The sequence below is a fragment of the Mya arenaria genome, chromosome 2 (assembly GCF_026914265.1).
Source record: "Mya arenaria isolate MELC-2E11 chromosome 2, ASM2691426v1".
Taxonomy (NCBI): domain Eukaryota; kingdom Metazoa; phylum Mollusca; class Bivalvia; order Myida; family Myidae; genus Mya; species Mya arenaria.
In genome coordinates, this window is record NC_069123.1 from 65,111,544 (window position 1) to 65,135,631 (window position 24,088).

At 35.7% G+C, this 24,088-nt stretch overlaps 2 protein-coding genes across 4 annotated transcripts; both read right to left on the reverse strand.

The window, feature by feature from the left end:
• Positions 1–1,345: 1,345 nt before the first annotated feature.
• Positions 1,346–6,680, reverse strand: LOC128241430 (uncharacterized). Its single transcript, XM_052958352.1, has 4 exons — positions 5,537–6,680; positions 4,730–4,902; positions 4,295–4,443; positions 1,346–3,882 (listed from the first exon to the last, which is right to left on the reverse strand). Exons 1-4 carry the CDS (start codon positions 5,920–5,922, stop codon positions 3,655–3,657), a joined length of 936 nt encoding a protein of 311 aa, XP_052814312.1. The 5' UTR covers positions 5,923–6,680; the 3' UTR covers positions 1,346–3,654.
• A 2,097-nt stretch (positions 6,681–8,777) lies between these two features.
• Positions 8,778–21,231, reverse strand: LOC128223671 (uncharacterized). 3 transcript variants are annotated; one of them, XM_052932972.1, is made up of 5 exons: positions 21,171–21,231; positions 15,724–15,983; positions 15,005–15,570; positions 14,698–14,805; positions 8,778–9,697 (listed from the first exon to the last, which is right to left on the reverse strand). In XM_052932972.1, the coding sequence occupies exons 2-4, from the start codon at positions 15,972–15,974 to the stop codon at positions 14,699–14,701; spliced, it is 924 nt and encodes a 307-aa protein (XP_052788932.1). In that variant the 5' UTR covers positions 15,975–15,983; positions 21,171–21,231; the 3' UTR covers positions 8,778–9,697; position 14,698. The 3 variants fall into 3 exon arrangements, with proteins under 3 accessions (XP_052788932.1, XP_052788924.1, XP_052788941.1); XM_052932964.1 differs by lacking the exon at positions 8,778–9,697 and adding an exon at positions 12,896–13,285; XM_052932981.1 differs by lacking the exon at positions 8,778–9,697 and adding an exon at positions 14,318–14,430.
• Positions 21,232–24,088: the final 2,857 nt, after the last annotated feature.

The window sequence follows — 24,088 nt, forward strand, 5'->3', positions numbered from 1 at the left end:
ATGTTGCATCATTTAGGACCTACCTGCAGTCTTTTTCTCATAGTATGACCATATTATGCCAAGTGGCAACAAAATGAGCTACAAGAACCATTTTAAATCATTTGAACCAAACCTTTTAATCCCCCGCCAAGGAGTGGATTATAGGAATGCACTTCGTCCATCTGTCAGTCTGTGTCCGTAACATTTCGTGTTTGGGCTATAACTTACTTATGCATTGATGGATTACCATATTACTTGGTACAAGTGTTCTCCTCATTGAGACGATGTGCAGTAATCTTGACTGGGGTCCATACCTCAAAGGTCAAGGTCACATTTAAAGGTCAGAGTACACATGCTTGTGTCCGCACTGTAATCTACTTATGCATTGATGGATTACCATATTACTTGGTACAAATGTTGTCCTCATTGAGACAATGTGCAGTGACCTTGACCCAAGGTCACACGAGACATTCAAAGGTCAGAGTACACATGCTCATGTCCACGCTAAATATCGAAAAAATTTAAGGCTTGCTATTTCATTTATGTTATAAATCAAGGACTCATTTTCATTCTCTTTTTTTTAGCCAAAATAACCTTGACATTGATCTTACCTACACTACACATAGTATGAATAAATTTAACAAATATCTTTTTATAATATGTTACTATATCCAAGAATATTTAGGTTACCGATCAAACAACTTGTATTTCCTATATTCCCACTCTGGACCAGTGGTTGTGTACAATTTTGGTCAGATTTAGTCAGCTTGCGAGAAAAACAAAATATACTAAAAAAACAACAGTGGGGGATATAGCTGTTCTTTGGACTGCCTTGTTACAATTGACGGACCTCAACTCAGAAACTGCTGAAATTATCAGGTAGGGTTATTAATCATAATTTTGACATGAAGTTCATAAATAGTATTAGTTTTGATAAAGATTGCACATAAGTGACCAAGTTCAGAAGTTGACAGTTGGTAGATGCTCCAAGGCAATGGTGATCCCCTTTTGCAAACGAACATAGTTTAAAGAACTTAATTATTCAGTTAAACAACATTTCATGTATAATCTTTTATCAAAATCTTAATTTGTAGTTTAAAGGAAAAACTAGGCCAGTGTATTTACCGTTTGTAGCAAAAAATAAAAGCAACTCCTGTGGATTTAAGCACTCGTTTGTTGTTCAGTCGGTAAATGTGTATAAATCTAGAACTACTTATGCCTGTGGGACATGCTACTCATGTACATTTAATGTTTTTGAGTTATGGCAAACAATGAAATATGACATCAACAGCCAAGGAAATTCCCCCCTACAGAAGAGACAACCTTATAACCCATAGGCTAGAGGAAAACATGAATAAAACCATACAATTGTCTACAGCAGTTTATTACTTCTTCTTATTTGAAACTTCAACATATCAAAAACAGATCTGGTTTTCCAAATAACATGTTATTCACTGCAAATGCATATACATAAATGCAGTTAGGAATGAACATCTTGATATGGTAAATATTTTCATAAACTAAATTGGAAATAAAGCGAGTCAGTTGACCAGCAGTATAAACAAGAGCTGTCACAGAGACAGCGTGCTCGACTATTACGCCACTTTTATGTGTTGGTGAAACATCCATGGATCACCGTAAAATTTGATTACATGTTAAACCTTACCCAGAATTTTAAGTGACCTTACCCAGAATTTTAAGTGAAATAATAATAAATAATACACAAGATTTACAGAGTTTTCGTAGCATACCCTGCTCAAGGGTTAGAATTAACCCATCTTACACGAGCGGCCATGATAGATGCTTTTTCTCCCACCTCAGTTCAACAAAATAAGTTAGTGTATTTTTTTGCTAGAAATCCTTTGTGCCTCGTGAAAATAATTTGATTACCGGGTATAGATATGTGATAATTTGTGATTGTCGAAGATATGTTCTCAGTGATTCAAAATATGTAAATACTCAAATTGTTCTGAGGAGAGGGCAGCATTATTTCTTGAATGCAGCATGAAAACCTTTTTTGCTACAGACATTGGTCCTAAGCAATGGAGGTAATAATGTGATGACAATAAAACAAAGTAGTTCCATACAGTACTTTTTTATCTTTGCCTGTGAACAAGACAAGGATTTCCAGTATGGCCAAATATTTGGATGTACTTATCTGGGGTGGGAGAAAATTTTATCAAACTTGATAGTATCAATGCAACACATGAAGTAGTTACTGAGTTATTGACTTATATATGTGCTTACATATGTATGCAAAACCTTAACAAGAGTCGAACAATTAAGGCGCAAAATTCAAATTAAATATGCAAGATAGAGTTATCTTACTTGATTAATTAAGGTTGGATAGTTGGGAGCCCTTGTAAAAAGTTTCAATGCAATAAATGATGTATTTGAACAAAGTCTCATTGCAATAGATTAAGTCGTTGCTGAGATATTAACCTATGTGTGCTTACATGCAAAACCTTAACCAGAATTTCTAAGTCAATAAATAAAGGCCCATAATTTGCATTATTTTCAAACAAGTGTTATCTTACTTCATTAATTAAGTAAGTTGGATAGTTGGGAATACATATCTAAAGTTACAATGCAAATACATAATGCATTTGCTGAGACAAGGTGCTTACATGCAAAACCAAAACCAAGGTGTGACACCGATGCCAGGGTGAGTAGTATAGCTCTCCTTATTCTTCAAATAGTCGAGGTAAAAATGAGCACATGAACTAGAACAACCACAAACTTTCCTCATTACTGGCATGGCTGAAACAATAGCTTTGCACATCAATACATAGTTTGTATAGCTCAATAATAACAGAGCTTGGTTTATAAAATAAAAGTGACCATGAGAATATATGAAATTGACATTTTCTTTTTGTCTTTAAGCCAAGTAAGCAATTAAGCTTGACACTTAACTTTTGACTGCATCAACTTTATCGCAAGGATTTACAAGAAACAAGCATGTTCTGCAAATTTAATGCATTACATTTAAAATAATGTTCACATGGATGAAATAAAATACTAGAAACATGACAAAGAAGATATTTTTTTCCTCTAAAAGCTTATAAAATTATAATCCAAAAATAAAACTAGTGCTAACACTCATCTGTTGGTTGTTGTTTTTGATGAAGGGCCTCAACCAGACCATTATGAAAATCTGTGTAACAGGCCTACCTATACATGTGTGCACTCACTGACCCTTGGAACCTGAACACCGAGTTTCATGTGAATAGTTTCATGTGAATATTAATGTTTTTGGTGTTATGGCTAAGATTAATGTTTTGGCTTTTATTTGTCGAAAAAGGACACAATTTAAACATAATTATAGCCAGAGTTATTGGCCTTGCTATATATTTAATTTAAATATCTTGAATGTTTTTTTTAGTTGTGACCATGGTTACAGTTTTTGCATGACGCCAAAATGACACTAAGGCTATGACAAGAACGCCTATCATTTTCTTCGAAAAACAGAGAACCTCAAAATGACTCAATTTACAAACTTATACCTTACAATATTGAATAATCAGAAAAAAAATCACCATTTTTTAACATCATCAATGGTAAAAAATTATCACATCTGCTTTTCCCCTATAAATTAAATCTCAAAGTCTTTGTCAGTTCTAAGATAGAATAACTGTCAGCCATTGCTGCAGGAACAAATCTATGCTCCTTTGTTCATTATGATGACATATTGGCCTCTGCCTCCTTATTTCTAACACTGACATACTGGTTCCCCAACACATAAAACCTAAGCGGTTTATCCTTCCAGTCTTCTGCATAGTCAATGTTGATCCTGCTACACTTGACCACTGTGCAGGGGTCTACATCATGCCCCCTCTCCAGCCACACATGGTCTGATGTGTAGAACAGTGTTTGGTTAACCTTGTCCTTTGTGATTCCCAGAGCCTACATGGATTAATGTTATCTTATAAGATTAATTGCACAATAATCAACTGTGGTTCAAAATATAAATGTGCCATGAGGCTGGCAGCGGTCGAAATTAACACAAGCCCACAAGCCTTGCAGTGGTAAAATATCTTCCTGGCTTGCTCAAATTCTGAATTTTATATATCAGGGCTTGTTAAAAAATTTGATGCCAAGCAATAGTTTGCGAATTTGGGCTTGTTAATCAAAAAGTCTAATTTTGATGACTGGGCTGGTTCCATAGATGTTTGTTAATTGTTTGTCAATAAACAAAAGGAATGCAAGTTTTTAATTTCTACTCTTAATGTAAAATTTTGTCAACAAAATAAAATGATTCTCATTGTGAATAGGGCTTCCAATTTAGCTACACAGTTGGTAGTAATAAATCACCCACCTGGCATAGTTTGGAAGGTCCATTACAGAGTCCTTTTCCATTATTTTTCATAAAGGAAGCCCCAGGTTTCCCGAGTGTACGTCGTTGGTCCATAACCTTGAGGTTCTCCGTGGGCTGCAGGGCTCGCACCAGCACAGCTGCCCCATCTCCTGGCATTCAGGAGAGGTATAAATATATCAATGGTACTTAGGTAATCAAGTAAGTAATCAAATAATTAACATTATACATGCATGAAGCAAGGTTAAGTGTACATTAATCAATACTAAAAGGGGGATCATACAACCTTTTTACATATTTATGTTACATCCTCATTGAATGTAGTGAATTGACTTTGAAATGGATTTATATATAAATTAAAATTGGTCAACAAAAACATCAAAAGCAAACATTTAACCATTATTTTTTATATCCTTGGTTTAAAATTTAGGTGTGTACCCTGTGAGGAGATGTTGATACAGCAGTACATGCCATAGATGTTGTACACATATGCAGTGCCCGGGCCCATATACATGGCCTCATTACGGGCTGTCCGCTTGCCCTGGTACGAGTGGGCTGCCTTGTCCTCACCACCCAGGTACACCTCAGTCTCAACTATTGTACCACTCACTCTAAAAAAGATGAAGTAAAATTCAATTTGATCTATATTTAATATCATATATTCAAAAAGACAAAATCAGTCATTGAATTATGTTAAGCAGAAGAATAAGCCAAGAACCTTACATACATGTATAAATGTGGCTTTGAAATTTTTTCAAAACTTTAGCTTAATAATTTTCGACATACAATATATGAACGACACAATTTGTAAGCAGGTGTTTTTATGAGCTTTTGATATCGAAAACTATACCAAAAAGCACCTAACTATATTGTCAATACAGCATAGATGTTGGTGTGGACAGACAGATGGACAATCTGTCCAAAACAGTACTTAATTATGTCTACCTTCAGCTAAAAGGGAGACATAAGCTGATAGTCCATTAGTCATTCTAAAATGCCGTCCAGGCTTTTTTTTTAATGATGGTTAGCCTGGACGTCGTCCAGGCTAACTATCATTAAAAAAAAAAAGCCTGGACGGCATTTTAGAATGACTAATATTCCATTAGCCAGGTAACAACCAGTACTGGTTTATGCTGATGGGGCTTTAAATTAACCTCTCGTGAAGCCAGACACCTTACTACCCTTACCATCTTAGACATCTGAAAGATCAATTGTGCTTATTTTACCACTGTGTATGTATAGTACCTTTTCCCATCTATCATAGTGACAATTTTTTGTCCCAGTAGATCAATAGCCAGATCCTGACAGGTTCTATCAAAAAAAGTGAACGCAAGTTTCTCGCCCACAGCATGCAGTCCACCTCCTACTTCTCCAGCTTTACTCTCCTCACTGGCAGCACCTTGCCTCTTCTTGCCGACTGTAACTGGATCTCTTTCCTGGCCCACTGTAGTGGAGTCCATCACTTCAACTTTGTAGTCATCACTGGCTTCACTATCGCCGTCCCCTGAACTGATTAACTTGCTGGTAACAGCACCATTGCTAGCCATTATTTTGGCCTTCTTGAGAGAACAAGATTCTTGTTTTTTATTACTTTTGCGCTTTACCACCCTCTGTGCCCTTTTAGAAGTCATCTTTGATCCTGTCAATTACCTGGGGCTGGGGTCATAAGCAAATGGCAGATTCTGATACATTTGAGACTGTACCAGTGTAGTATCGACACTAATCCCTTCAATATTGCACAATATTACAGGATTTGTAAGCACTTTAATGTTTGTTTACATTTTACAAATTATTGATTTAAATTACATTGAACCATGCTAAACCGGTTTCGGTCTACTGTATAGAAAAAGTCTGTTGGAAAAGGGACATTACCAGTATAGTAATGTCATTACTCCAGAATGATGAACACGTATAAACATGTACTACTGTATACACATATATCATGTAATATCATTGTATATAATTATGTTTATCAATTGTAAATACGCGTTTTGCTCTTAGATCATAATTGGAGGAAATATATAAACTGCAGAGTGTAGTCTAATAAATTAACTCATATACGTATAGTTTCACTTATATAATAATGATAAAAGGAAAAAAAATCCGAAATAATTATGGAATATTTTTATTCCTATAAATGACAAACTTCGTTACACATGTCATTCCCTGTGTCATAACCTTTCTGATGGATTATTTCTATCCTGCTGTGAATTAATACGCTGCGGGGTGGGCCATAAAACCAGTATCGTACAGTACAGTTGAATACACAATTTTTAGCTCCTCCTTATTTCAATGTAACTTTTAATGACCAACAAAACCCTTAAAAAGGACCAAAATGTAAAAATCATACAAATAATACAAAACCTTCATCTTCAAGGGCAATAATTATCCTAACATATATGTAGGAAGCAAGTCTGTTGATAGACTAATTCGTGAGAACTGTTTAACCATATTTTCCCTATATACTCGATCTATAGGCACTTTCGCTTCAGCAGATTTCTCCAAAGTTTACAATGACTTCATGGCTACTAGTATGTCATGTATCAAAGGGTTTCTAGATAGCCGACGTTGACCAGACTGTTGTTGACTTGTTAACGAGTCTTCATTAGATCCCATACAGTTCATGCCCCAAGGATATGTTCTGGGGCCACTACTTTTCTAGTATACATATTAAATGACCTTCCTCAAAATGTCCAATCCAAAGTCAGACTATTTGCTGACGGGACTGCAATTTATTTAACTCTCTCAACATCCATCCGATCTATTGTGGGACAAGCATAAACGCAACTCTAAGAAGGTTTTCTGATGTCGGAACTTTAAGGTACACCCTGAACCACGTACTGAAATATTCTGCATACAAAGTTCTCCGTCTTCAGCTTGAATATTGCTCCACAGTTTTAAGTCCTTTCACTGATACCACCAGATACCAACTTGAATTCGTTAAATATAGGGCTGCAAGCCTGGTGAGCTAAACTGTGGTGACTATGGACGGACATTAAGTGCCAGTCACAGACAATGATGCGGTCTCTACAGTTGCGAAGGCTTGATCATAGAAGAAAAGATAACAGGCTCTCTATTATGTACAAAATAACACATAAACTAAAAGCCATCCCAATCTCTGGCTACAGGTTATGCCACTGACCGAAGATGATCTTTGGAAGATTATCGCAACTCCTCTTACAGATCAGTATCTGCCACCACCGATCGACTATTACAAATTCGCCTTCTTCCCAAGAGCTGTCTTCCATTGGAACAACCTCCCACCCAACCGAGTGGCCTTCCGATGCCTACCCTGGGGCAGTTCAATCATGAAGGCTGTCGGTCAGATTGAACTTGTCTCTCCATACAGGAATTTCTTTTACTTTTAACCTTATCTGTTCAACCTTTACTAATTATTCTTGCTGCTGGACGCGCAAATGTCTAGGCACCCAGCAGGGATTTGACATTAATGGAAGATAGATAGATACAATAACATATGTTCAAAACAGGATTTTTTCTGTGTGGTTTGCCGTATAAAAAAGGTAAAAAAAATCCGTCCACGTACAATATTTTGGTCCACTGGACAGTCTGATCACAAACGAGGCAGATGTTGTATCTTTCCTACAGAATTTCATTCAAGACATATTTAACTTGGACCTTATATAAAGTTATTGCCCAACACCTTCAGTGGTTTCGCTTCAGGTGTGAAAGGTCAGGGGTTCAAACCCCAGCTGCATCAAACCAAAACTTCGACGTTAAAATATGATACGGCCAGTAGCTCCATCTTTTGCCTAGCGCTCGATCGGCACTAAGGCAGTACATGTACTGGGAAATGGAGTCACTCAACTGGAAAAACCGGGCAAGGAAAGTTGTATTTGGCTGGGAATTGCAGGTACTTCTATCTCATGCCACCTTTAAATACAATTTAAGTTATGATTGTGATACGGTGGGGTCAAGCCATAATGCAGCTATTGATACACTTGAATAAACAAACGTTTCTTCTGAAACTGATAACGATGGCCTTGACCAATGTAAACACTGAAACAAATTCCGAAACATAAATTTCACTAATCAATGCAAAAAGATGCATGGTTGACTTTTGATTCCCTGATACATAAACTTTAACCAGAAAAGTCATACTGTGATACATATGGCATTCATACCATTGAATTAATAATGTGCAGTGTTTCCCGAACGTTTTGGCTCAAACTCAAACATTTCGGAATTCAAATGACTATGGGTCCCTATTTCACGACCAACTTTAACAGAGGAAAACAAATGACAGTCATGATTTACAATCACCAAATACACTGAACCATTGCAAACAATGATTGACTACAACTTATGGCTTTTACAAACTTTATAAAACATTAAATTAGGGAAGCATTCTACCTATGAATTAATACGGCCATTTGGATATGTGCATGAAGGTGAAATCATGGTTTCCTGTATAATCTTTATTCCCGATCACTATATATATAAACTGTGATTTTCATTGGGTCGCAAAAGAACATGGAATAAACTTAAACATGTGCATGTAATATATAAAAGCTCAACTGTTTATAGAGCTAAATAATTAGAGACTTCTTAAGTTTAATTAAGGAGTGCTCCATTCGCATTACTGGTAGCATCATTTGAATTAGAGATCACCCCAAATCGCTTGAAGAGCTCTACAGTTCAATTCGAGTGGTGAAAGCGAAAAGGTTCTATCTGCTTCTTTATTTAATGTCACTTAGAACCTTTTCGCATTCACCCCTCGAATTGAAGATACCTAAAAATCATCAGAATTAAAAGCCGCTGCAATCGAATTGTAGAGCTCTCCAAATCAATTAGGGCCACCTCTCTAATTCAAATCAATTGTGAACGGGTGATGAACAAAAAAACAAGACCACACATGCAAACGCCAGTAATATTTTTGCCCGCTATATAGTCAATCCAGGCAAGTTTCTTACCAATATGTTTGCGCGCGTAGCTAGTATATAAATGTCACAGATTTAGATTAAAAGCCCCTTTTTTTAAACATACATGTATGCCTTTTGATTATTCAGTAATGGCTATTATTTGTTATATGAATATTTTGTGTGATGCAATTTGTACAATGCGCATTATTTGAACATTGGCATTCTCTCGCCCACAGCAGTCCACCTCCTACTGCTCCAGCTTTATTCTCTCCCCACTGGCAGTTCAACGCCTCTTCTGGCCCATTATGACTGGATTTAGCTCTTCCCTTGCCCACTGAAGCGGAGTCCGTCTCCTGAACTTGGCAGTCAACACTGACTCCACTATTGTCGTCCTCTGAGCTGAAGAACTTGCTGGTAACAGCACCATTTCTAACCATTATTTTTGCCTTCTTGGGAGAACCCGATCCTTGTTTATTACTTTTGCGCTTGACCACTCTCTGTCTCCTTTTAGAAGTCATCTCTGATCCTGTAAATTATCAGGTGACATTAGCAAGTGACACTTTCTGAAAAAATTGAGGCAAAATGAATGTCCAGAATTGTTGAAAAGTTCTACTCATGAAGGACCTTCCACAGCGCAAATGTCGTTTAAAATGTCCACTTTTTATTTAGTCTTGAGGTTCAATATTTGGCAAGCATAATACATAGATCCGTTGCGGCATGTGTAGCTGAAATTATGAGTTGAGCAAATAAGAATATTTTCATTTTTTCCAGAAATGTCTTTATACAAACATGTTTTTGTGTCAAAATAGTCAGTACTACCCTATCAACTATGTCTTGAGGCTTTGAGGTGACTGCAGCTACTCTTACGAAATATATTTGTATTTTTTGTAACTAGGAATTAAATCCACTATATTTCTTTATTTTATTGAATTTCTAACGCACACGTCATTGTTAATTAGGTAGTCTGTGGCATTTTGAAACAAAAAATATGCTTTTTTTGCCCAAAATCTGATATCTTCTTTCGTAAATTTGATCAACTCCTATAATTACCCGAAAACATGTCACAAAGGATGTTTTTATACTCCCTAAAAAGATTGTTCCTCAAAACGAAATAAAACATGAAGTTTTGAAACGTTTTAATTTTTGGCCAGCAACGTACGTGTTGGCATATATACTATAAACTGGTAAACTATTCACTAATTTTAAGTATAAAAGATTTGTCGGAAAGTGTGTTTTTTTACTTACCACGGAAGTATCGACACTAGTCCCTTTAATATTGCACATTATTACAGCTTTGGCAGTACTTTTGATATCTATCAAAACTAACTATTCTTACATAGAATGCAATGTACCGTGCAAAACCGGTTTCGAGCAATAGTTGAACAAGGGACATTACTCCAGAATGAAAAAATGAAAACTTGAGAAGTTATTGATACTATACAGCCTGCACTAAACTAAACTAATAGATATTCAAAACAGGATTCTTCTAATCTATATAAAAAAAGGGTAAAAAAATCTGTCCACGTACAAATTTTTGGTCTACTGGACAGTCTGGTCACAAATGAGGCAGACAAAAATATTTCTTATTCATGCAGGTTTTGTATCTTATATACTAGTAAGTCTTACCTACAGGATTTCATTCTCGACAAATTTTAACTTCGACCTTATATTAAGATACTGCCCAATTTTTTTTTCTTAACACCTGCCTGATACCTCAGTGGTAGAGCTTTTGGTGCGGAAGGTCGGGGATTCAAACCACAGCTGAATCAAACCAAAAGACGTTTGAATATTACGGTATCAGTATAGCTCCCTTGCCTAGTGCTCGGCATTAAGGCAGTACTGGGAAATGGTGTACTCAATATGGTTACACCCAGTAAAGTTGTATCCCGTGTATCGGTGCTATACACCGAACACGTTAAAGAACCAAGAGGTCTCTTCTCAAAGAGGTAAGACATCGGATCTCTCGCATCTCAACCTGTATCCTTAAGTCTTCTAACATCTCGATTTGACTGTTCTATATAATGTCACTTATGGCATTTAAAACCAATTTAAGTCACGATGATATCACGATGGGATCAAGCCATAATGTAGCCAATATACGTGAGCAGACCTTGAATAAACAAACATTTTCACCTAAACTGATGACGATGGCCTTAACCGATGTACATACTGAAACCAATTCCTAAACATAAAATTTACTGATCAATGCAAAAAGACGTATGCTTGACTATTGATTCTAAGATATGGTGTTGTGTAAGCTTATTTATACTCGCACTCGGTTCTTGCCCATTCAGCGAGTGCCATTTCTAAGATAAAATTGTCATACCAATTTTATTACAATTAGTAGGAAAAAAGATTCCGTGAAATACCTTGCGACGCTGACCTTTGATCTACTGACTCAAATCTGCAGAATGGTGATTTACTAGTCAAAAGAAAATAACCAATTAATTAATTAATACCCATGCACCTATATACGCCATTTTCATTCGGACACGTGGCATTCACACCATTAAATTAATAATATAACAACGTTTTATCAAAGTTTGGCTCAGAAACATTCTGGAATTCAAATGACCATGGGTCCGTATTTAACATTACCAACATTAACAGAGGAAAACAAATGACGGTCATAATTTACAATCATACATTATACCTATGGCTATAACAAACTTTATAAAACATGAAATTAGGGCAACATTCTACTTATGAATTAATAAGGCCATTTGGATATTTGCATTAAAGTGAAATACTGATTTCCTTTACTTGAACTCTTTATTCCCAATAACTCAACTCTGATTTTCATATTGGGTCACAAAAACATGGAATAAAGAACAGTTAGAAACCACTTCAATTCAATTAGAAGGCTCCAGTCGAATTAATGATAGCATCAATTTAATAAGAGACCTCTCCAAATTGTTTGGAGAGCTCTACAATTCAATAGATATCTCATAATCAACAGAACTAAAGACCTCTGCAATTGAATTGTAGCGCTCTCCAAATGGCAAGTAGAGACACCTCTCTCATTCAAAATCAATTATGGACGGGGTGATGAACACAAAAAAGTCACAAGACCACAAATGCAATCGCCATTAGTATTTTGCCCACTTTGACTTAATAATCAATTCAGGCAAGTTTCTTATCAATAGTTTTGTAATACGCAAGAGTTCGTATATACATATCGCAAATTGCAAAAAAGAATGCATTGCTCAGTCTTTTGATCGATGTATTTGTCACCATTCACGTTTGCATAGTTAAAATATATGCCTTTTGATTGTTCAGTTATGTTTGTTTTTTTAATTTGTTAAATTAATATTTTATGAGATGCAATATGCTTTTTTTGAAGAATTTTAAATTTGGTAAACGCACGTTAGCATTTTCACAATGCAAACGTACGCATACAAGCCAAAAATGGCAAACGCACGTTTATGGAGCGGTATTCGGTTCAAACGTTGGCATGATAAAATTTTGCATCTCCTTCAACATCCACGTTAATCTGATTTAATATTTTTTAGCCCACAGGAATAACATTTCCGGCGGTTTCGCCACACCCTCACTTAGCAATGTCGCAAGCCCCATTTTTGGTGGAATTACAAAGACCTGTTTATCTACTCAACATTTACTATAATACATATACAAAGTCACAGGACAACGTATGTGCGCTCGTTTTTTTTTTATTTGAATCAGATCGCAAACTTGATATTAAAATTCTGTAACATTTGGATTATAAACAGAAATGCTGTACAAAAGGGAACTCCTATATCTAGTCTGTAACTGATGTAACCAAGGCTATACCAATACAAACAATCTGAACTTTATTCCTTCAAATAGACAACAAAAAACAACAAGAACAGAATACACAAGTAAGAAAATGCATGTAATTATATAATGATGAGGCTTGAATATATATATACATATATATATATATATATATATGTATGTACATGTATGTTGCATTATAATCATTAGTAAAGTGTGGGTCAATTCCTAACACGTGAGTGACATAAGACGAGAGCACCACTAGCAGAAGCTTACACCAGTTTTTTTCTTCTTTATCTCTCAGCCAATGTTTACTAGGGGCATAACTGGACAATTCCCAAATCCAAAATTATGGGCCCTGCAAATTTAAGTTGCAATACTTGTGTAAATTGTCAGTTAGAACAAAGTGTACAGAGATTGAATAGACAAATTGCAATACTTGTGTGTATAATTGTCAGTTAGAACAAAGTGTACAGAGATTGAATAGACAAATAAACATGTGGGCATGACTTTTTTCCAGACCATAAAGAGGTTTACACAACAACTATTAATGCCTGTGTTATGGGCATTCATGCACATGTACATATCGTCACTGATAACATGTGCACAAAGTTTCAGGTTATATCCTGAGTGTTTTAGGAGTTATGGCCATGGTTGAAGTTTTGCAAACCGAAGGCAATAACTTTACCTTTTTTATTTCAGAAAATACAACAGCGCTAGCTATTTTATCAACGATAAGTTAGGGTCCCAGCATACGGGTTAATATAAGCCATGCAATTTATACATATAAATTATACAAACTCTATTTGTATTGTTTGTTTATTATTTTCAACCAATTACAAGGATATTTTTTTTGGTTCCCCAGATTCTTTGGCAAAAAATAAGTTAATTCTTTATTGGAACATAAAAAGATGTTATTTATAGAAATGGATGTCCAAATGTGGATTGATTGCTTCCAAGATGTTTTCACACACCAAAAATAAACATACAAAAACTTCGAATCTCAGAAGCCAGTAAAAAACCCAAACATTACCAGCTTAACCGAGAAACAAAATTCACTACATACACACACAATACATACTTGCAAACACTCTCCATACATACACAAAAATAAAAAAAAAAAACAAGAGAAAAATAAGACATACACAAAAACACATATACACAAATTTAGATCAGAGAGATAACGGTATACAATTTCAGGCTATACCAAATCATCTTTGAGAAAAAAGACATAAAAAAATACACACAGCACACATACCAAATATTATGATATTCACACAAACATCTTGGTCACCCTCAATCCACCTAACCAATAGAATTAATTTCCAAGCTAATATATATATTGATTTATATTTAATTAGAATTAAAGAATCTGAAGATTTTTTTTTTGAATTTTATGTCTTTAGTTTTGTTTTGATAATTCACACATGTTAAGAAAAATAGAAAGAGAGGAAAGAAGAAGTAAAATGTTCAAAGGTTGGACATGTGTGAAAGTGCTCCTGTCTGAAAGAAAGAGAAGGACAAGAATAAGTAAAAGAAATGTTACAGATAGGTAAGGAAACATTTACAGAGTTAGGAGATTGGCAAAAAAATACAGAACCAAAACATTCTTGCAATACAAATTTGGCATTTGTAACATTTTTAATACACAAATTCCATTTCAAACCAACTAAAGAAAAGTTTCCTGGGAAATGTAATATATACCAATGTGATGTCACTGAACAAAGAATCAAGAGAAAACAATAAAATGAAAGTAAGTTATAAAGAAACCTTAGTAGTTGGAGCCAAGACGAGCCTTGATGTAAAGATCGGTCAGCTTGTCGGCTCCAGAGAGCACGCCGGCTCCAGCTATCCCACGAAGGACATTGGCACCTGCACCTGAATACACAAAACAATCATATTTAACGTAACTAGCTCTAAAGGACATTATCTTTCTTTTACCTTAAACCTGATGCTTCCTATTATTTCTGAGATATTAGGTATCCTTGATGTAATTAAATAATATAACTTATTAATCAATTAAATTTAACATAAACTTATCTTTGTTTCATTAATAAAATAGAAATGTTCAGTTTACCCTTGAAAAGTGACATGAATCCCTCGGATTTCATGACCTGAATAGCACAGTCCATGGACCCTTTGTATTTGACAGCCTCGCCTGAGGTCATCATCATGCGGCGTCTGACTGTGTCCACAGGGTAGGACAGAAGGCCTGAGGCAACCGTCACTGCCCAGCCAAGCAGGAACTTGGCAATGAAGCTGCCTTTATCACCAAGCACTATAGGCTTGAGGGTATCGTACAACCCAAAGTATGCGCCTCTGTAGAGGAAGATGCCCACAGCACTGATCATGAAGCCTCTGTACAAGCCCTGCACACCATCAGTGGCGATGGTCTTCTTGTAGACATCAATGAGGCCGTTGAACTGTCGTTCCCCTCCTGTCTTGGTAGACTTGTTGTCGTTGGCAAGGCGTGTACGGGCATAATCCAGAGAGTACACAAAGAATAGAGACAGTGTGCCAGCTACACCACCCGAGGCAATGTTCTTTGCAAACTTTTTGGCATGTGACTCATTCGGGTCTGACTTGAACAATGCTTTTACCTGATCTTTGAAGGCAAAGTTCAAAGCCTGTGTTGGGAAGTACCTGTGGAAAAAATAATACATAATTTCTTTTTGGTGTCCATGATTATGCATCTCTTATCTATCTTCAAAACAAAACTATCTGTATACATTTCATTTGATATATGAACAAAAATGACTATTATCTGAACACTAAATTCAATACTTGAGCAATCACCTGATCACATTGGCCATGTTTCCTCTCCAGAATGGCATGATGCCCTCCGACTTGAAGGTCCTCATTGTGCAATCAATGATGCCATTGTATGGCTTATCCAGGCGCCCACTCTTCAACATTTCGCCTTGGTTCTGCACTAGCAACTTCACTCGTTCTATTGGAGCTGAGGCAGTCTTAGAGATGCCAGCAGCTATTCCAGTCACCATGAAGGTCTCAAAAAATTGGAGCTGGGGTTTCTGACTGTCAGCCATTTTGGTGAACTACAAAACCATAAATACAAAAGTTGTTAAACAGACAAGTGATAACTATACATGCAACAAGCTTTCTGTGTTCAAACTTTCCTATGACTTTGGTCCCATTGCAATCCAAAGCGATTCTTGATTTTGCCAGTTGGTTCTTCGAATCTCACTACAGTCTACTGGTTAAGGGCCCAAACCCAAACTCTTTAGGTGTTTTACAATTATAGAGAATTTTTGTGATAGAAAACTAAAATTTTGTATGAAACATCTTTGGTAAATGGGCCAACATACCGGTATGTCAAAGTACAAGTTTTTTTATGGACAGGAAATCACCCTTCAGTATATGCTATGGAGGGCACAAATCCTGAACGCTTAAAGTGTTGTTTTTTTCTAAATAGAAACACTGATCTTAAAAGTTTCTAAATTTAAAAAAAAAGGATGTAGAAAGAGATGAGTGTTTTTAGTTTGGACTGAAATGAAAAATAAACTAACTGTGATAATGATTATAAGGCAAGCATCTGTAATAATCTAGATCATCTATTAGATTATTTTCTATTATTGATCAGGGGGTCTTTTTACCACCCTAGGCCTTTTGAGAGAAAAACAGACAATATTTTTTTCAGTTTGGGGGAAAAGTACTTTTTCATTTTTTTTGACAATTTAGTTTTACAAATGGAGTAAAAAATCAGTAACACAGTAAATGTATCACTCAGAAACATCATTCAATGAATTTTTCATTATATAAAATTTAAAATCATTTTTTTTCTGTTTTGACAATGGGGAATTTCAGAGGCTATTTTGGAAAAAAGCCGGCTCTGTCCCTTGGGGAAGTAGCAGGGTATGGGCTATGGCAAAGAGGGATTAAAAGGCCCTGTTGATTTATTTTAAGTCACGTTTTGATAACAAATTTCACATTTTTATAAATAATTTATAAAATCTCTTAAATTAATTTGTGCTCAAAGATATTTTCACATTTTGTTAAATAATTCATAAATTTCCTTAAATTTATTTGTGCTCAAAGATATTTTCAACTTAAAGCATTGACAACTTTTCATTTTCATAAAAATAAGTAAAAAGAGTTAAACACACAGAAAAAACTAGCACTAAGACAGTAACAACAATTGTAGTCGACAGCACATCAAGATCAAAGGCAATAACAATGCCCTTATACTATCCCACCCTTGGGGCACAGTAAGTATTTAAGGCCTTCATAGTTTGATTAGTCCAGATACAGATAAGTATGATCATGGAACTTGTGCAGATACTAGTTAAAACTATGATTCATGATTTTAACGAGATAGCGTAAGTCAGTGGCGTAGCTACATATCTTTTCAAATACCGCTACCGTACATCGACGCTCTACAGTAACAGCCTAATGCAGACCATTTTTTCAAGGGTGCTGCTTACCGCTACCGTTTTACTATAGGAATACTGTAGACGACTTAAACGTAACGAAATAGTAGGTACATCCAGTTCCACAGCCACAAAATGCAAATTTTCCACAAATTTGTGGTACGTTTTTCATTAAAATAAGGATTGTGAATTTTAAAAACAGCATAACCACGCTACAGTATTTTATCTCAGAACCAGTCATCTAAGTGCACTTTGGTAGTGTTCACGAATCTAGAAGTATGCAAAACTATGCAGCGGTTTTCCGGTATAAACATACCGGTAATACGTAATCAACATATTAACACAACCAATTTCAAAGGCGAATGAAGTTGCCTTAGAAGGTCATTTAACGCTAGTTTCGCTCCCTTAAACTATTCAAATATTAGCTTTAACATTCTTATTAACCCAACCGGACATCTATCTGATCACTAAAAAGTTATCATGGAAACCATAGTGACTGTAAAATATCAACAGAACATCCATTACCAAATAGCTGTACTGTTGCCATGGACATCAACGTTATAGAAAATAAACCAACCGCACAAATATCACAAGGTCGCTATCAAGGTTACATTGGAACCACAGTGACCCCCCTTATGGAAGCTGTATGGGAAAGCAGCATGACTTACTACAACATGCATCAATACATATATGTCGATGAAGCAATAGTCAAATGTCACGGTCACCATTAAAATTTTCGTGTGTCATGCCCCATGACACACGAAAAATTTAATGGTGACCGTGACATTCAGAAATTACCAGGTGTACTTAAGGTGAAAGATAGAAGTAGGGTTGACTCAAACTGTTGTAGAGAACTGAATAAAAAACATCACAGGACAAAAACACGTTGTATTTGCCGACAAGTTTAAAACATCAGTTCCCCTGGCGCTTGGAAGAAATCTACACATTCGTGTCACGCATTTAACACCGGAAGAAAATATTGGTCAATCGCAAAATCAGTCAACGAAAAGTGGGCAAAGTTAGGATGCTCAGCAGAGGGGAACATATCATGGCATGAAATACATCGAAAGGGAAGCTTATATCCACTGCATGAAAATAATCTAAACATGTGTGCAACGCGATTACATGTTTCAATCATAAAATAAATTGCAGACAGAACAAGGTTTTGAGAGAAAAAGTTAACACAAAAGGAAAGTGGGAAGAAGAATGCATCAAATTCCGCAAGTTGTTTTTAAATTAAAAAAGTACATGGGTGTTGTAGACAGTCGTGACCATCTCAACAATTACAGTGTACACAAACAAAGCATTCGTTTGTGGACCTATTTTGTGTGGTTTGCCGTGGACATCTGGCTTATGATTCATCATGTATTTAGCATCAACCCTCCGGCTACCCATAAACTGTTTGAGAGAATGGTAATGCCTTTTTTACAGTATATTACAAACATTAGGTTGCAGAACAACTCATCGGCGGGAATAGCACACTTATAAGGAAATCCAAACAAACAAGCGCCATTTCTGAACTTAACCTCTTTAACAATCTGCAGTGCAGAGTCAGCTTGCACAAGTATAATTTTAATGTTTATAAAAAAAAAACTCAAATGAAATTGTTATTTTATTTAAGGGAATGTTTTATTCCGTATCATGGCATTACCTCTAGAAAAGGCCGAATGGAGGTCAAGTCCACCAAGTCAGGGATATAATTTAACTTTTCCGGACCACTAGCCAGCTGGGCTCGTAGCTTTTTAAATTGACGAGCCCAGCATCAAACCCACGAGCCCAACATTTTATTTACATCCAATTAAAATCACTGACCCACCCATTGTTTATTACAAGGGAATGACAGGTTCAAACCTTTAAATAAGTTGTCATATGCAGCTTTGTTAGGTTCTCAAAATGTTTGCTGCTTCACAATTTTCAAAAGGCATTTCTTTACCTTTTGGAATGGCAAGGTACCTTTTGTGTGTATCTCTAGTTTCATGTTTTGATTCTGTCAAGTGTATACAATTTACAGTAATGACAAACATATTTTGCAAAAACAGCAGACGTACCCAAAACAAACCAAACCATGATCGGTATTGGACGGCCATGGGCGGAAGTTCGACCATTTCAGGGAGTTTTTTAGCACTGGCCGTTTAGTTTTTTCATATTCTTCAAAATGCTTATGTTATTCGGCCTTGCAAGCTTCATAACGCCGTCAAGAAATTTCCTCATAAGTCTTATTATTATAACATAAGTCTACATTTCTCGGCAACCGGGAGCAAATTATTCTGACCTCTACGAAAAAATCGGACTCGCCACTCGGGCAAACTTCTTTTGAATTTCAGTCGCCCAGGTCGGAGATAGGTCGCCATTGGCAAGTGGGCGAGTACTAAGTTATATCCCTGCCAATACTATAGCTCCAGAAACGACCAAGGAACGAAAAACATCAACTCAAGCATGTAAAACATTTTCAATAATGTATGTTTTTATATTATTGCATTTTGAAACAACCCTTAAATTGAAACAATGAACAGCCTCTCAAGTTCATGAAAATGCATATATTAAAACTATTTCTACTGTTTAATTGCACAGTCTAGTGCAAAAAAGCGCCGTTTAGATCAATCAAGTATTAAAATAAATTTTCAATATAGTATTGATGAAATAATTATAACAAAATGTTGTTCAGGTGTCAACTTTTTGTGCACAAAGGGACGAATAATGTTAGTTTTATTTTTTTTAAAGAGACAAACATTTTGTGCTTAAAATGAGGACATAGTTTACAAAAGTACGCATATACAATGCAATTGTCGCTAACAACGCGTCTTTATAACAAATATTCATCAATATGTGATTTCTTTATACACTCCGATGATATTGCATTGCATCAGAAACTCCACTAGACGCTGTTGCCGTCTTGTAAATCACATGCTGTGATTATACTGGTGTTGTTTCCCGTGACATATCTTGCGATATTTTTGCAAGATAAAAGTTACAGTCAAATACTTTGATTTATGTTTTGCTTTACATTTTAATTTCATGATTTGAAAAACATCAGAACAATAAATAACTTTGCAGCTAAATGTTTATTTAATATAGCATACTTATTAATTATAATTCTATGACCATGTATTTTCGCTTTTCAAGTGTTCGGTATTTGTGCCCTCCATTGCATTAATTTAAGTGTGATTTACTGTCAATAAAATGAACAATTTTCGACATAAAATTGATGATATCGTGAATCTGTACTTTGACAGATGTTGTCACATTAACCAAAGATGTTTCATACGCAATTTTAACTTACTACAACAAAAACTCTCCAAGATAATTGTGAAAAACCTCAAAAAGTGTTCGGATTTGTGATCTTAGCCAGTATAGTGTATATGTTTTCCTGTGTATGAATATTATATTGTACATTATATAGAAGAAAAAATAGTCCAAATATATTTTTTTTTCATGGACGTTTATTTTTAAAAAATTTGATATGGCAAATCATTAGCAGAATCCCATGACAATATTTCTAAAATATTTGGTTAAAAGAAAAATGTTTCAAGAATGACTTGGTTGCTAGGGAAAATTCCATATATATATGTTATTCTTTTATTTTATTAATCTTATTGGATGAACATAAAAAATATGATATTGCGATGAATACATACATTATTTATACAGTAAAGCATTTTACTATAGTAGTGTATGCCCTTAACAAATTTAAGTGAGTACTAACATACTAAGTTGGTTGCTAAGGAAGCTCAATGGCAACTTATCCCAGATTCACTTAATTTCCACTTGTTTGTTAAATATATATGCTTAAATAAATCACTTCGACAAGTGTGCATCAAATAACATAGCAGTTTTTGTACAGTCTGTGATACTTACTGTATGGTCTTCTACAAATTCTACAAATTCAAATTCACCCGCCTGTTCAAGTTGCTGGTTGCTAGTGTCGTCTGCGCATGCGAACATTGCATTTTATACACCGGCTATCTCCGCACAGAAACTCTTCATTACGGTTCCCGGCCCGTGATAAGAAATTGATCTCTTAACAAAGGAACAAGCAATCCTCTATTGAGGCCCTGAGATATATATATTAAAGTACGAAAAGATAGAAAAACATATGTTTCCATTAATTGTAAATTAGTTAAATATGAAGACAACAATAACAGCATCACCAACAACAATACTATTACTAATAGGTATTATCAACACCATCACCATCATCAACAAGTAGCTCCCTTGCCTGACACTCGGCATTTAAAGAGTAGTGCTTGGAAAAATGGCGTACGCAGTACTGGTTTAACCCAGGAAAGTTGTACCCCGTATATCGGTGCTTTACACCGAGCGCGTAAAGGAACCAGGGGGTCTCTTCGAAAAAGAGCTAGGGTATCGCACCCGGAGTTCCTTGTATCCCACCAGCGTGCTGTCCCTTCAGCAAAAACAAAGGACCCCGTTGGAAAGTGCTCACTTGACCGCAAGGTCTAAAGAAATACATACATACAACAAGAATAAGCACATAACCAAAACAGAACAAAAACAACAACCATAACAGCAACAGAACAACAGCAGTCATTATATATTAACACCACCAGTCACCACCATCACTACAATTTCCGCTACCACTTATTACTGATACTGGATATAAAGTCACGGAGTTAAAACTTATTTAATTCATAGCCGTTTTGACACGATGTTCCCTAAAGAAATACATACAAACAACAAGAATAAGAACATGACCAAAACAGAACAAAAACAACAACCATAACAGCAACAGTACAACAGCAGCCATTATATATTAACACCACCAATCACTACAATTTCCACTACTACTTTGGAGTTGTCACGGAGTTAAAACTTATTTATTCCATAGCCGTTTTGACACGATGTTCCACGAGAATGTTGTCTATCTCTTTCAAAGCCCTTCGCGTCTAGCTGCAAGAATGTGAGAATGATTAAAGCTAGGCTGTGAAAGAAACATAACTCATAAAAACAGTAGTAAAAAAATAGAGGTACAGATAAGGTTAAAAAGTAAAAAGAAGTTTTATTTGATAGCTCTCTATGGTGAGACATGTTCGATCTGACTGACAGCCCGATTGAACTGCTCCAGGGTAGGGCAGGCCACTATGCTGGGTGGGAGGTTGTTCCAATGGAAGACAGCTCTTGGGAAGAAGGAGGATTTAAAATAGTCGGAAGTGGCAGACACTTATCTGTAAGAGGAGCATGGTTTGATCATTGGAAGCATTATTGAGAATGTCTTCAGGATAACATTGGTATGATATATTGATGGATTTCCTAAGTAGATGTTTTAGATCGAGGAATCGCTTTCATTCTTCAGGTTTCATTGATTTGCGATGCTTTCGGTGAGCTCCATCTCTCTTTCATGCAAGTCTTTTGATTTTTTGATCGACCAATGGGAAATTAATTCTGGTGCTAGAGAGTTTAGAAGGGATAAATTTGTCTGCAAGAGAAGTGAAAGGGGAATGAAAATTTCTCCATAGTTGATTAACACTGAGAGAGGAGTATTTACCACTTTGTCTTGCAGTGTTGCGAGGAAAACCGGAGTATCCAGAGAAAACATGGTTGTGTGTATACTGTACATGCACATGAATAATACGTACAAGACAACTTATATAATCATACTGTAGATTCAACGTAAATTATGTCAAATTTACGTGTCACAGGGAGAGAAAAAAAGCTCGATGTTACCGAAGGTTTTGCTCGGTTTCGTTTTATTGGCGAGGGGTCGCGAGAACAAAGCGACTGAATTTAAGTGAAACATATATACACATGAATGTATAATTTATATATTCATTAGATGTTATTCATTAGTTGTCAAGCAAAGACTGGCCTATTTAGAACATGAGTAAAATGTTCTGTCGACGGCAAAATGCATACATGTACATATATACTGGGAGTAGGATTGGTCCCAGATGTACACAATTCACGTGAAGAAAAAATACAAATGACAAAACAGTGGAAGTGGAAAAATGATTATAGACATACAGACCTGCCTACTCATATATGAATACTATGTGATGATTGTTGTAATATGATATCGGCTACCTGCGAGTGGACAGGCTTATCAGCAGTCTGTAGTTAGCTAGCGTCGAATAGACATCGTAAACTACATAGCAGTCTTTATCTATCATCCCTATAGTTGATAAATAATACGACAATAATGATTCCGTGATCAGTTGTCAAGGATGGATCAACCCTATTGATCACGCTTGACCAACTGCACTATTAACGTAATCGGGTAAAGGTAAAATAGTGCTAATTTATATCTACGATGTACTTGCATGCTGGTATTAAATGACAGGGTAAAAACTGCTAACACTACGTACGTACCTTACTGAATGATTTTAGAACGTAATTTTCTAAACAACACCAAAAGTAGCTTAATACCCAAGTGAATACATTGCTGTTAGAAACGTCAAACTTGTAAAATATTTAATATGAATAAGGAAATAATACCATTAAGAACTGTAAGTATTATTTTCTTCATTTAAACAGTTACACCTAAGGCCACGGTTGCAAGACGGGCCTACTAAATCAGGTCCGTGGTTACGATATGGGGTCACGGACACTACGGACCATGGACATTACGGACCAGACATTACGGACCATATTTAGGGACACAACGGACCAGATTTAGGGACATTACGGACCATCTTCAGAAACTTACGGACCATCATTTATAATGTTTTTAAACATTTTTTTTTTTTAATTTATTCACTCATTGGTCTTAAATTTGTTAATAAATACTTGAATATTAGTGCTCAGTATGACAATTATCTTTA